Source organism: Rattus norvegicus, chromosome 10 (genome assembly GCF_036323735.1).
Source record: "Rattus norvegicus strain BN/NHsdMcwi chromosome 10, GRCr8, whole genome shotgun sequence".
NCBI classification, from domain to species: Eukaryota; Metazoa; Chordata; class Mammalia; order Rodentia; family Muridae; genus Rattus; species Rattus norvegicus.
In genome coordinates, this window is record NC_086028.1 from 53827722 (window position 1) to 53843122 (window position 15401).

Genomic DNA, 15401 nt, shown 5'->3' on the forward strand with positions numbered 1-15401 from the left:
GACAGTATTCACCCTGTGACGCGTTAAATGAGATGGTATTACGGAGGTGGCACACACACTCCCAGCACTCAGAGAGGCAGAGGCAGGTGGATCTCTAGGCTAGCCTGATCTACAGAGCGAGCTCTGGGTTGGCCATGGCTACACAGAGAAACCCCTGTGTTGGGAGAAAACCTAACAACAACAACAACAACAACAATCACAGCAACAACAAAAAAGAAATGGCAGTAATGAGAAAAGAGATTCAAGCCACATGTTTGTAAGTTTAGACCAGGGAGTCTTTATAATGCAACAGACTTCAGGTCCAAGATCCAGCCAGTGTTCTAGCCCCTAAAGTCCAAACCAAACTGAGACCTCTGGATACTCAGAATGGGATTCTGCCCTCCCAGGGGCCGAGGGGCAGTGTGTGCATGCACGTGTGTGTGTGTGTGTGTGTGTGTGTGTGTGTACGCGCATGCATGCATGTGTGTGTGTGCATGCATGCGTGTGTGTGTGTGTGTGTGGTGTGTGTGTGGTGTGTGTGTGTGTGGTGTGTGTGTGTGTGGTGTGTGTGTGTGTGGTGTGTGTGTGTGTGGTGTGTGCTGTGTGTGGTGTGTGCTGTGTGTGTGTGGTGTGTGTGTGTGTGGTGTGTGTGTGTGTGTGTGGTGTGTGTGTGGTGTGTGTGTGTGGTGTGTGTGTGTGTGTGTGTGTGTGTGTGTGTGTGTGTGTGTGTGGTCCCAGCCAGTACTGCAGACTTCTGGCATCCTCGACTCTCCTTGTGAATGGAGAAAGACTGGAACCAAATGTAACACCGACTAGGCTAAGAGCTTCCTTGCATGCCACATTCAGGATAAATCCATTACATGACCTACTTTAAAAATCCATATTCCACTATGATTAAAACAAAAAGAACTAACTTCTATCATTTCAAATAAATGTGTAACAAGTCTATCAATGTGAAGCTAAGTGTGAGGGTGCAGGCTTACATCCCAGCACTAGGGAAGTTGAGGCCAACCTGGCCTCCAGAATGAGTTTAAGACCAGCCTAGACAAAAGCCTGTCTCAACAAACAATAACGGGTTGGGGATTTAGCTCAGAGGTAGAGCACTTGCCTAGCAAGCGCAAGGCCCTGGGTTCAATCCCCAGCTCCGAAAAAAAAAGAAAAGAAAAAAAAGTCTTTGGGTATCCACATGTGTGTGCCCACTCTTGCAAGCCCATAAACAGAAAATGAATAAATCTATGTAAAAAATTTTAGGGCTGGAGGGATGGCTCAGTGGTTGGGAGCGCTGACTGCTCTTCCAGAGGACCTGAGTTCAGTTCCCGGCAGCCACATGGTGGCTCACAGCCGTCTGTGATGGGATCCGATGCCCTCTTCTGGTGTGTCTGGGGACAGCTACAGTGTACTCATATATAATAAATAAATAAATCTTTAAAAACAAACAATAACAACAACAGAAAGAAAAAAAAAAAGCCATAGCATCAATGCGGAAAGATAGCCATCCTGGCTGAGTGTGACAGATCCTTCACTGTTCCCAAATGCTACTCGATAGGCATTTAAACTTTCACATTGCAAAAACCCATAAAGAAGGAAATAAAAGCTGGCAAGATGTCACTTGCTGAGCCTGGCACTTGAGTTCAATCCTTGAACACACAAGTAAAAGGAGGGAACAGACTTGTGCAAAGTCTTCTCTGACCTCCACTCAAATGTCATGCATGCCCTGGCACATGTGCACACATACACAGTCACACGATACATAAGATGGGAAAGAGGAATTGCTCAGTGGATAAAGTGCCTACCATCAAGCTCGATGGCCTGAGTTTTCAGGAACCCACATGATGAAAGGAAAAAGCCAACCCCCAGAAGCTGTCCTTTGAGCTCCACACTTGCACGGTGGCACACACTCAAGCACGTGTTCATACACACACATGGACACAAGAAATATATTTAAATGCAATTTTAAAAGGTTAAAGAGTAAATCTGATTCACTAAATTAAGAATTAAATAATACAGACTGGAAAAAAGCCATAAACAAATATAAGTCCAAAGAAAGAGCTTAGAAGTGGTTGGGGATTTAGCTCAGTGGTAGAGTGTTTGCCTAGCAAGCACAAGGCCCTGGGTTCAGTCCCCAGCTCCAAAAAAAAAGAAAAGAGAAAAAAAAAAAAAGAAAGAAAGAAAGAAAGAAAGAGCTTAGAAGAAAACGTTGGGGGTTGGGGATTTAGCTCAGTGGTAGAGCGCTTGCCTAGGAAGCGCAAGGCCCTGGGTTCACTCCCCAGCTCCAGGGGAAAAAAAAAAAAAAAAGAAGAAAACGTTGAACAGATAGTTGAAGTAAAATTTTTGAGCATTTTATTTATTTTTACATGTATGGGTGTTTTGTCTGCATGTACTGTCTGTGTGCCACATGTGTGTCTGGTGCCAAAAGAGGTCATTGGATCTTCTGGGATTAGATGGTTATGAGATGTCATATGGGTGTTAGGAACAGAACCCAGGTCCTCTGGAAGAGCACCCAGTACTCTTGACCTCGGAGCCAACTCTCTAGCCTATGATAACTTTTTTTTTTTAACCCATAGAAATAAAAATTTCCTTCAAATCTGTGAGAAAAGCACAAACAACAAGTTGGGGGTGGGGAACAAGCATGGCAACAAGCTAAAGGCACAACAGAAAGGGATTCCCATATAGTAAGCCACAAAGTATGCTTGTTGTGGAATGGATGTGTCCAGCAAATTCACTGTCAAGAAATGAAATCCTCAGGGAAGCATTGAGAGATGGGTCTCTGGGAAATGTTCTTGGGCCATGAAATCCCTCTGTGTCATGCAAACACAGTGTCAAGGTGCCATCTTGGAAGCAGAACGCAGAACCTCCCTCCACAGCAAAAGCTGCTGGTGCCTGGATCTTCAACTTGTTGGCTTTAAAGCTCTAAGAAACACCTGACTTTCCTTTAAAAGACACCACTCTCCAGAATTCCGTTACAACACAGCACCGGCCTAAAACACCGGCCACATGGAATAGTAATAATTAACAGTAACAAGTGCAAGTTCAAAGAGCAACAAGCCACTTTCTCTTTCATTCTCCAATTGGGAAAAAATGTTAGCAGCATATCAAAGCAAGAGCAATAAAATTCTCTTATTGCCACTCCATCAGAAGCAGGTCAGTTGAATTTTGAAATGTCTATACCCTTTGAATCAGCACTTCTTTTTTTTTTTTTTTTTTTTTTTTTTTTTTTTTTTTCCGGAGCTGAGGACCGAACCCAGGGCCTTGCGCTTGCTAGGCAAGCGCTCTACCACTGAGCTAAATCCCCAACCCCTGAATCAGCACTTCTATTACCTAATTAGAAGAAATGTTTGGTCAATCAATCACAAACATAGCCTTTCATGCATCCGTTTTTATCCTGACTGAATGTTCACTATGGGCCAGACACGATGAATGTACACCAGGAACAGCACAGAAAAAGGCTTTACTTTTTCTTCTTTGACTTTTTTTGAGACAGAGTCTCACAAATTTTAGACCTGCAGGCATGTGTGACTCGGGAAAATAAATGTCTTGCTTTGAAGAAGTGGGAGCACCAGGCAGAGAAAAACAAATCAGAACAAATGGCCAACCTCACTAACAAATGACAAAACAGAATTCAGCCAGGCATGTTCACAATATTGCTGTGAGAATACTAAGTCACAGTAAGTGCTGGGAGAAAATAATTCATATATATATATATATATATATATATATATGTATATATGTATATATATACACACACACATATATACACATGTATATGTATTAGTGAATAAAAAACAAATATCCTTTGAGAAAGAAGTCATTTTTGAATAAATATACTCATTCTAAGGCTGGGCACAGAGACACATCCCATGATCTAGGAAAAATGAGACAGGAAGATGGCCAGCCTAGGCTACAGTGAGACTCCGTGAGATGACTCAGAGAATAAAGGTGTTTGCTGCCAAGCCTGATGACACAAGTTCGATCCCTGGGATTCATACAGTAGAAGGAGAGAACCAACTCCCATAAAGTTCTACCCTTACTGCACACCCATCACATGGTTTGTGTGCATACAGACAAACAAAAGTTAAATACACACACACACACACACACACACACACACACACACATCCATATATATGGATACATGGCTTTCCATTAACGTGGGATATTATGTATCATTTTTAAGTGAGATATTTCCATACAGATTAGCATAGCTAACTCCCCAAGACATAAAAAAATTATACAATTTGTAAAAGAATCATAATATATTAGGTTCTTTAAAGTGCCAAACGATATATATGCACATGTATATAAGAAAGCAAATGTTTCAGAAGAAGCTCAACAGATGGGTAACAGGGATCGTTTTTGGACAGGAGATTCAGAACAGGAGGAAACCTGCCAAAAGAAGTGTTGCTTTTCCTGTATGGTTCGAATTGTTTATGAGGCTGTTTCTGTAAATGCCTCACATATTAAAAAGGAACAGAATAGCTGTTACAGAACACAAAAAATGATGGAACGCTTCCCAATTCAATCTACAAAACGAGCGTAGCCCTGACATTGAAACCCTAGGACATTAAGTGCAAATAAAGGCGGCTAGAGATCAGTTTCAGTTATGAATATGGATGGAAAATTCCTATGTAGAACACTAGAAAATGGAATCCAGCAGTATATGAAAGCCATGACTAAGCAGGCTTCGTTCCAGAATCACAAGGATGAATGAATATCAGGAAATCTAGTAGCATGATTTATCATGACAATCTCCACTGTGCTTGGACAGGGCAACAGAGCCCTCTTGCCCTCACCCTAGCCCTGCCTCTCTTGCTACCCATACATGATAAATCTAGAATCCTCTGGACTAAGGTGACTGGCCTGTCTTGTGCTTTTTTCCCTTTAGATTATCCTTCCCAATGTAGGGCCCCCAAATTGCATGTCTAACACCCCCAAGTCCATTTCCAAGATATCTGGGACTTTCTATCAGAGTGTACACAGTCCCAGACTTGAAAGAGGGCCAAGGTAGGGCTGTTTGTGGGAAACTGAGGAAGGTCTGGGGTAAGATGTCTCTAGCTATGAACAACAAAGTCCTTGTGAGTTGAGATGGAGATGGGGAAAGAGAGATGTCCTGGCAGTTAGATTTCTCCCTCTGTAATCTCACAGGATATTCTAAGAAGCAGAAGAATTTCCCATTTGAACCTGGAATTTGAAACTATTATGAAGACAACTAGGTAGATAGGTGTCTTAGTCACTGTTTTATTGCTGTGAAGAGACGCCATGACCAGAGAAACTTCTAAAAGGTAGCATTTACCTGGGGGCTTGCTTACAGCCTCAGAGAATTAGTCTTTAATTATGGTGGGGAGCATGGTAGCAGGCCGAGTCCTGGAACAGTGGCTTGAGAGCTCACATCCGATCAGCAGGCAGCAAGCAGAGAAAGTGAGATTGGTCCTGGTGTGGGCTTTTAAAACCTCAAAGCCTGCCCCCAGGGAAGCATCCCTTCCAACAAGACCACACCCAGTCCAACATCCTAGTCCATGCATCCTAATCCTTCCCAAATAATTCCAGTAAATGGGGACCAAGTATTCAAATATACCCTTCAAACTCTCACAGTGGGTGACAAGGATGTAATTCTTTCAGTTAGAAGCTTTGGCTTACAACTTCTAAATACTTAGAAAAAGAGCGGGGACATTTCCACTTGTATTCTTGCCCCAGGGCTCACGACTGTGTACAGCAGTCCAGCAATCTAAGACTCAAGAAAGGGAAAGAAAGTGATGCCCAAAACTGGAAGGACCTTAAGGAGAAAAGGAAGGAAACATGGCAAAGGAGATGCTCCAAAACTCCTTCCCCAGGGGCTGGAGGCCTTCCTTTGTAAGGTAAAACATAGAGGTGAGAAAGCAGAGACAGTAAGTTCAAGGCCAGCCTGGTCTACAGAGTGAGTTCCAAGACAGACAGTGCTACAGAGAAATCCTATCTCAAAAAAAAAAAAAAAAAGAAAAGAAAAGAAAAAGAAAGAAAGAAAGAGAGAGAGAGAGAGAGAGAAAAGAGGGAGGGGGAGGGAGAGAGAGAGAGAGAGAGAGAGAGAGAGAGAGAGAGAGAGAGCCCGTACAAGACACACAATCGAGGTATTTTATTTATAGGCCATAAGCCTGGCTTGGGCAGGTTTTGGGGGTATTGTAATTTATATCCCAGCCATATGTCACTTGTAACTTGCTGTTTCTCCTGGACAAGTGCTCATGGCCCATCTCTCACAGGGGCTTCCTCTTCTCTCTGTATCTTTTCTTCTTTGTCCTCTGGTCCTGCGACCTCCAGCCAGGTAACGGAAAACCCGCCTACTTCTCTCTACTGCCCAATCACAGGCTTTAGCCTTTTATCAATCCATTAACTTGGGAGGCAAGATTACAGAGCATCACTTGGTATATGTTAGTATCTCCTCATGGGTGGGTGGGGGGGAGATCGAGGGGGCCAGTAGTTAGCATTTGAATACACAGCAGCACCAAACCAATCCCAACACTTACCACTCTGAGCTATCTCTCTAGTCCTCTCTCCTAGGAACATTTAACCATTAAATATAGGTACCAACAGCCTGTCCTAGCAGCAGGTCCTTAGCACTCAAGAACTGTACAGTTGGAATTCCTTACTGGGGGAGCATCAGTTTAGGTCTTGAATTGAGAATAAGTGAGGAATCCCAGTGAGGCAAAAGTAAGTAAACTATGTATGACTCGGTCTTGAAGGGAAAAGCTCCCATCTCCATCCCTAGGCCAGAGCAAGGAGTTACCTGGAGACCAGTACAGTGAGCAGCCCAGCAGGGCCCCCTCGGCACTGGACAAGCATGACATGGTCACCCCATCTTCTTTTCCTCACCGTCACTGTTTCCTTCCTTAGTGCTCCTAATCATAGATGCTGGCATCTGCATTTGTTTGAAATTACCTGATATTGATCAAGTAACATTCAGAGGAATAGAATGCTTCACCTGGGTGTGATCCTGCATGCCAGTCATCCGAGCACTTGGGAGGCTGAGGCAGGAGGACTGGGAATCTGTGGCCAGCCTAGGCTACAAAGGAAAATCCTGCCCATACCAAACCAAACCAAACCAAATCAAACCAAACCAAACCAAACCAAACCAAACTCTAAAGGTTTGAAATGTCATTCCTCAAATGAGGGTCTTACATAGCAGATTTCCACATGAACTCATACCATTTGGTAGATTGATATTTTAGGAGAATTTTTGACTTATTTTAATGTTTGTACAGATTTCTGAAGCATAGTTACCAATAAGATGTCTGTGTGTATGGCAAACAATTCAGTGTGTTGTTTTCTTAAAAACAAAAACAAAAACAAAAACAAAAACAAGAATTGTGGGGCTGGAGAGATGGCTTTTGCAGAAGATCAGGGTTCGATTCCCAGCATTCACAATGAAAATTAAGTAAAAACAAAACACCCCATCTTGCTGTGGACACTGTGGTGTGTCCCAGTGTGTCCCTTTTGTCCACACATCTTTACTTGCAAATGTTCATTGCAATGAATCATCGGCTCCTGCTATGCTATCAGTACAGGATCCTCACTGCGGCTCCTCTCAGACATCCTGTTTCCGTCCTGTGTCTTGGAGCTCCTGGAGCTTCGGTTATGCAGGACCAGCCCCTTCAAGTGCTCCAGCAGATCTTAGATGGGGTTGATGCGAGGGTGGGTCAACTCAAAGCCTTGAATCTGGGCCTGGGTTGTAGCTGGGTAGTGCCAGGCCTCTGGATGACCTCCACCTTGCCTGTGCTGTTCGCTGGGTTAGACATTCTGCACACTCACATACATGCATGATACACACCATTCCCCTTTTCTATTTTTGCTTGCAATCAATCTATAGTAATTACATGTATTTCCAGGGTCGAGTGTGAGATTGCAGTGCATATGCACAGTATGTATAGTATATTACATATATAGCATACATATACATATATAGTATGCATATCTGTACATGTGTACAGTGATTGCATCAGAGGCTTTATCGTATTTATCACATTTCTTTGTGTTGTGAGCATTCAAAATCCTCTCTATAAGCTACTTTGAAAAAGTCAATAAATCATTGTCAGCCATTATCGTCCCACTATAGTGTCATCCCTGGGGACAGCATTCCACACAATGACCCTTTCCCCTTTGTAACCAATGAATCTTTTGTAGGCAAGCACTTTGAGATTACAAACATCTGGCTCTTTATTAAAATTCTAATGTATTCATTTTCAAATTTATAGCCTCAGAGCTTCCTGTTTTATTACCACTTCTTATACTTGGAGGGGGGCTGTGTAAATTTGTTAAATATCGAAACTGATTTTTTAAAAATTAGTGTGTGTGTGTGTGTGTGTGTGCGCGCGTGCGTGCATGTGTGTGGAACTCTGAAGACGACTGGAAGCAGCCAGTTCTCTGGTTCCACCCTGCGAGTTCTGGGGATCAAATTCAGACTGGCATGCTTGGTAGCAAGCATCTTCACTCACTAAGCCATCACACCAGCCCTAAAATAAAATTTAAAGGGTAAGGACCTGAAGTGTAAATCCTCCTCTGAGCCCAGACCATCAGTGAGCTCCATGAAGCTTAGGCCCGTAGCACTGAGGTTCCTGGGGTGCGTATTTGGAGGTGAGAGTGGAGGTGTGGAGCTGGAGTGTAATGAATCCCAGTGGGAGAGAGAGGGAGAAGGGATTTCCCCCACAGGAAAACGGGTGGGTGACAAGAATGGAGAGGACCCCCCCCACATCCCCGAGGAAATGTGAGAGCAAAACACAGAGAGCATTTGGAGGCCAGCACTGGCACGTGAATTTCTCAGGGAAGAAACCGGTACCATCAAGTAAAGGCGCACTCGAGCCTTACAACCCAGTAAGCAATCAGCGGGCAGGGAGATCCCTGCCTGCTTACATTTTGAAGCCAGACAATGTAGGTAAGAGACATCACAGAAAGAACAAGCTGTGAACTGGCTAGGGGGTCTTCTCCGGGGTAGCCACCCCGGCTGTGTTGGGGTGCTGGAAGTAATGTGGGTGGGAAGACATGGCTGGCTACCACTGAACCTTTTGGAGGCTCCATTTTTTAAATTCAGGGAGTATCTGCCAGGTTACACAAATCACGCTTAACGCTCCTTGTTCTCTCTCACTCCTCCAGGCTCTCTCTTCCCACTTCTCAGCCACAAATCTACAGAGTCTGCTTATCATTCTTGTGTGCACAGGCTATTTTGGGAAACTGTTTGTGTGTTGGCAGCTGCCCCTGGCCTGACCAGAGCACACCTCCACAGACAGACACATTCTGCTGATTTCTAACAAAGCAAATATGTTGGTTTTGGCACAGATTTGCTCCAGTGTATCAGACTATATTGCTTGGTTGACTAGGAGAAACTATCCAGGGAAAACACTTTTTATGACTTTAATTGTTATTATAGGTGCTTTCAAAAAATAAATCTGTGACTTGTAATATATTTAAGCGAAAGAACCTGCATCTGGTTCCGATTAGCTCTGGAGTCTGTTGGCTGACTTAGTGCAGGAGCCTTTTCTGGAAGTCAACTCTGTCTAGGGACTTTGTTTTCACCCTGAGAGGCACAGTGGAGACCTTGTTTCTGCACAAAGGCATTAACTGTTACTGTGACCCCTCATGAACATGGCAATGCTAACCAGACCCCTCCAGGCTGAGTCCTATCTTGGAGGAACACAGAGGCAAAACAGAAGGTCAAGGTTTGGGCTTAACAGATGGAGAGTTTGAGAGCGGACTGAGAGACTAGGCGCTGGGTGCCGTTACTCTAACCTCCATCCACAAGGACAACAAATGCTCTGGTGTAGCTTGCCTCTCGCACCCTTGCTCAGGGCAGGAAGACTGAAGATGGGAGGCACATGGTGATGCATTTCCCTTTCCCCATGGCAAGCTGATGTAATTTCTGACGACACCCTTGGACATTGTACATTCTTCTCAGGAGACAGGAAGAGCTGTAATAAACAGAGCCATTTCAGTGTCTTTATGGGAAAGATGGCAGGGTTAATGACAAGAAGTCAAGTGTGGTACTGTGTGCCTGTAGCTCCAGCTGCTAGAAAGGCTGAGGCAGAAAGATTGCTTAAAGCAAGAGTTCCAGTGTAGCCCGAGCAATGTAGTTGAGACCTCATTTCAAAAGACAAAATAAAAACTCCGAAGAATGGGTTAAAATGAAGCCAATATCAGTGGTTAAGAGCACTGACTGTTCTTCCAGAGGTCCAGAGTTCAAATCCCAGCAACCACATGGTGCCTCACAACCACCTGTAATGAAATCTGATGCCCTCTTCTGGTGTGTCTGAAGACAGTGATGGTGTACTCACATAAAATAAATTAATAAATATTTAAAATGAAGCCGATAGCTACACTGGGGCCCAAGAACCCTGAGCACGCTAGAAAGCAGTGTCTAGAACTTATGTCCCTGTGGCTATAGTCTTACTACCAGGGCTCTCATATTTTCTTTTCTTTTCTTTCTTTCTTTCTTTCTTTCTTTCTTTCTTTCTTTCTTTCTTTCTTTCTCTTGTTAAGGCTTATTTTCCATTTAAGTGTATGGCTATGTGCCTGCATGTATTTGTATGTCTGTATGCCACATGCATGCCTGGTGCTCATGGATTCCAGAACAGGGCATCAAATCCCTCAGGACTGGAGTTACAGATGATCCTCAGCCACTGCCTGGGTGCTGGGGACTAAATCCAGAACCTCTGGAAACATATACAGGGTGCTGCCTCTCCACTCTTCCCTGACACCCCATCCCCCACAACTCACACTCCCTGCTGAGGATGGAAGCAGCCCGCTCCTGAAGCATGGGTGGGTCTCCCTAGGACGCCCGGTCTCATTATCTCTATTTGCAAGTATTCATAGCTCATTTCAGTTGTTAACCTGATAGGGATTCAGGGACATGTAGGGTCATTAATAAGCACTTCTTTGGGGAGACTGCAAGGACTTTTTCAGTGAGGGGAGGAGACACTGGAACATTCTCTCTGAAAGTGGCCAATACCATTCCATAGGCTGGGGTCCAGGACTGAATAAATATGGGAGAAAACCAGCAAAACACCAGTATACCAGTGTTTGTGCGCCTCTCTCTCTCTCTCTCTCTCTCTCTCTCTCTCTCTCTCTAACACCAGTATACCAGTGTTTGTGTGTCTCTCTCTCTCTCTCCCTCTCTCTCTCTCTTTCATTTCTGATCTAACCCATATAAGCAAGTTCCCAGATCCACAGTTGTAAGCTTTTCCTGTGGTCACATTTTCATACCATAATGGACCCTGTTCTCCAATACCATTAGCCAAAATAAACCTTTCCTTCTTCCAACAGCTTCTTGTCAGGTATTTCTCTTAGCAACAAGAACGATAACTAATAAATGTGGCCTATGCACCCCTAATCAGTTCCTATATATCCCAGGAGCGCCATCCTTCCTTAGGTACATATCACAGGAGGCAGAGAGATCGGTCTGAGCAGTTATATTACCGAACATAGCCATATCTGTAAACCACGCTGACAAGGTTGGGGGTGGGGAGCAGTCCTTTTCTGAGTTGCATATAAATGTCCATGGAACGGTCTGCAAAAAACCTTTGAGGAGTTGCATAAGGCTCCATGCATCATTGAACAGTTTGTCTCTATGCCACAGACAGGGCTATAGCTTAGGGGCAGGGACAAAAGAGAATTTTTTTCCTGGATAAGAATATATGAGTAATAACCTTTAAAAATGTCCAACAATTATTGAGCTATATATAAAAGGCAGTGCTGTAAGCATGTCACAAGTATTAACCATTTACTCCTACAGAAACGTAAGATAAAATTTTTATAGATGGGGCTGGAGAGATGGCTCAGTGGTTAAGAGCACTCACTGCTCTTCCAAAGGTCCTGAGTTCAATTCCCAGCAACCACATGGCAGCCCACACCTGTCTGATGCTATCTTCTGGTGTGCAGATGTACATGCAGACAAAGTACTCGAATACATGAAATACATAACTAAGAAAATCTTTTTAAAAATTAGAGATGAGGAAATTGTTACAAAAAGCTTAAATGTCAAGTGTGGAGACTGTGATGGTTCGTATATGCTTGGCCCAGGGAGTGGCACTATTTGAAAGTGTGGCCCTGTTGGAGTAGGCATGGCCTTGTTGGAGGAAGTGTATCACTGTGTATGTAAGCTTTAAGACCCTCATCCTAGCTGCCTGGAAGCCAGTATTCTGCTAGCAGCTTTCAGATGAAGATGTAGAACTCTCAGCTCCTCCTGCACCATGCCTGCCAGGACACTGCTAGGTTCCTGCCTTAATGATAATGGACTGAACCTCTGAACCTGTAAGCCAGTCCCAATTAAATGTTGTCCTTATAAGAGTTGCCTTGGTCATGGTGTCTGTTCACAGCAGCAAAACCCTACAATAGTGACACCGGGCTTTAATGCCAGCACTCCAGAGGCATTTGGACTAGCCTGGTCTACAAAGAGAGTTCAGAGCCATCCAGGTCAACACAGTGAGATCGTCTCAAAACAGAACAAAATGATGTTTTAAAAACACAAATATCTTAAAAGTGTTAACAAAAGGAATGTGGTTAGTTCTAGAACAAGCCCTGGTTCTGTACAGTCATTCATTCAGATTTTATGGTAAAATCAGATTATAATTTTTATGAATGACACAAACTACTTACAGAATAAATTACAGAAAAATTGTTAGTTTCCTAGTCACACTGTCTTCTAGTCTTTCTGCATACAGACTCCTATTGTAAGCCAGTGTCATTCTTTCCCCCCCCACAGAACATAAAGCATATTTACTTAGAAAAGTAAATTCAGCACCCCAAATGTGAAAACAGTTGGACTGCGCTTGGATTTCCTGATAGCCTACTCCTAACTCTAAGGAAGAAGTAATGTGCCATCCATTCACATGCCCAGGTATCTGATCCAGGGTGGAAAAACAAACTCAGAATAGTCCCAAGTCAATATGGGAAGCCATGGTACAGAAACCTAAGATTTCTCAGGAATAGTTTTAGGTGAGAAGCCTCTAATCCTACCTGATTATTGCTTTTCTGCAATTTTCTCAGTATGAGTCCGAACCTCTTACAAAGCACCTTCAAACACGTTATGGCCTCAAGTCTGGAAAGGTCTATTCAAGAACTATATAAATAATGGTTAAAGAAAATTGAGGACCAGATCTCCTTGTGTGTTGTGTGAAATATTACAAAACCATTCCATGTTATCACCGGCTTGGCACTGGCTGGTGGTCTCAGTCAGTCTCCAGCCTGGTGGGCAGGGCAAAACTGCATTCTTTCCTTTTAGTCAGGGCCTGTCTCACCCAAGCTGGCTCTGCCCCTCTGGAGCTCCTAAGTAGCTCTCTCTCCAGCTCACTAAATCCCAAGGCTGGCTGTTGCCATGCATGCCTCACACTTCCAAATTCCTGCAGCAGGCTGGGGTGTACTCTTGTACACCACACTCTGCCACTGTACCTTTCTCTGGAACCCAGTTGAGTCGCCATGTGAAGAAAAATACCACACAATCTTAGTTTAGAATCAACAGGTAACACAATCGCTGGGCGCAGAACCTAGCATCCTAATTTTGTAAGCTATTCTACATTATGCTACCTATATTGCGCCTCCATGATGATCTCTTCTTTTCCAAACGGTAGTTCCTTTCTCCTGCCTCCCCTCTTCCTCTTCCAGACCCGGAAGTCCCGCCTACTCGCCCAGTGATTGGTCCCTTGAATTCTTTATTCATTAGGGGAAAGTTCTGCCACACTTGTGTCCCACAGTTGGAATAAGTATGTAGAAGCCTAGGTGGTTTTCCTCTTCTTAGCAGATGGTCGTTCAAATACATCTCGTACCCCTGCTGCCTTTTGTTTAAAGAATTTTGTGTTCTGTGCACTCTCTTGGCCCCATGCAGAGTCAAAGGAAGTGGTATCTTGATCCACAAGGTGGGTGTACTTGGTGCGACCGGACCGTCCAAAATTCTTGACCTGCATGACTTTTGGAAGAATAGTTTTGTTGAAATGGTCCTCAAGAGTGGGTGCGCTAAAATCTCTCTTGTAAACTTCTTCATCCTCATCCATGAAGAAGGCACCTCGATGATAATACTTTTGTAAAAACTTGTATTTGCCTTTCACAGCTTTGTTGGTAATGACTTTGCCATTTGCCCGAAGTTCAGCCCGCCTTTCTTCCTCAGTCAGGTTTCTCATGCGTTCAATTTCTGCTTTCTCCTTTTCAAGCGCTTCTCGGTCTTCTCTGTCTCGCTTGATTCTTTTGAGCTCGCGGACCTTCCACGCTTCATACTCCTCCTCGTCATTTTCATCATCAGTATTGAGTGCATCCAGGGCGGCAAGGGACCGCTTGTTCTCCTCTAGCTCTTTCTTGGTCTCTTCTTCTACAATCTTGAGGGTGTACTTGCGCCGCTCCTCAGCCATGCGTTTTGCTTCCTGTTCCAGTTCCTTCTGCTTCAATGCTTCAGCTTCTCGTTCTTGAACTGTCACCCGATCCTTCTTTCGAATGAAGACAGGCTTAAGTCGAGGCTCCATTTCATCTTCACTGTCTGTGTACTCCTCATACTCAGACTCTGACTCTGACTCCTCCCCAGAACGTCCTTCATCTTCCACCTCCATGACTTCCATCTCTTCATTTTTCCTCTCCTGTGCTCGCTGCCGCATCATGCCACGGCGCCGCTCTATTTCTTCATCGTCAATTTCTTCCTCTTCTTCCTCACTACTATCTTCTCGTTCCATACGCCAAGCATCTCCTACTTCTGAGTCACTTTCACCTACTACTTCAGGTTCCACTATTTTTCTGTGTCGAGCCAATCTCTCTTCCACATCTTCACTAATGCGGTTCTGTAAACGCCGAAGTCGGGGATCACTAGATGAGTCCTCCTCCTGTTCCTCAGGCTCTGCTTCTTGTTCCTTAGCTTTCTTAATGAACTGAAATTCTTCATCCTCTTCATCTGAGGACTCCATAGGGGCATAATCTGGTCTTTTTCCGGACACATAACGTTTTACCTTCACTTTTTCCATTGAAATCTCACCTTTCTCATTGCGTACTGGGACTGCCCCAGCCGTAGACTGAATGGGCGGCTGCTTCATGAGTGTGCTTGGGACCGACATGGTGACGGCTGCCGCGGAGACTCTCCAAAAATGGACTGAATCCCAACAACAAAGAGCAAGAAACAGAATACCACTTCCCACTTAGCTTTGTTCCACACTGCTGAGTGGCTGCAGAGCAACTTCCGGCAAAAAGTAGTGGAACCGGAAGTATATACCAGAGGATTCTGGGAATTTGGAGAAATGCTGAGCATGGACCACTTAAAGGGCTAGACTGAAATTTGCACACCTTCATAGGCAACTTTCCCGCCTTCAACCGTTCAAGATTCCGAAGGTTCTTCTGGCTGACAGTTGCTTCTTTTGGGTTTTGGTAAGGTCTAGGAAGGTTCGGATTAAAGGTTCCATTTATTATGTTTTGAAGAAACCGAACAGATTACGAGGGGC

General features: G+C 44.2%; 1 protein-coding gene across 1 annotated transcript; it reads right to left on the reverse strand.

Annotated features, from left to right (window-relative positions):
• Positions 1–9335: 9335 nt before the first annotated feature.
• On the reverse strand, positions 9336–15141 carry Mfap1al1 (microfibrillar-associated protein 1A like 1). The gene is made up of 2 exons (XM_039087309.2): positions 13516–15141; positions 9336–9905 (listed from the first exon to the last, which is right to left on the reverse strand). The coding sequence occupies exon 1, from the start codon at positions 15018–15020 to the stop codon at positions 13704–13706; it is 1317 nt and encodes a 438-aa protein (XP_038943237.1). The 5' UTR covers positions 15021–15141; the 3' UTR covers positions 9336–9905; positions 13516–13703.
• Positions 15142–15401: the final 260 nt, after the last annotated feature.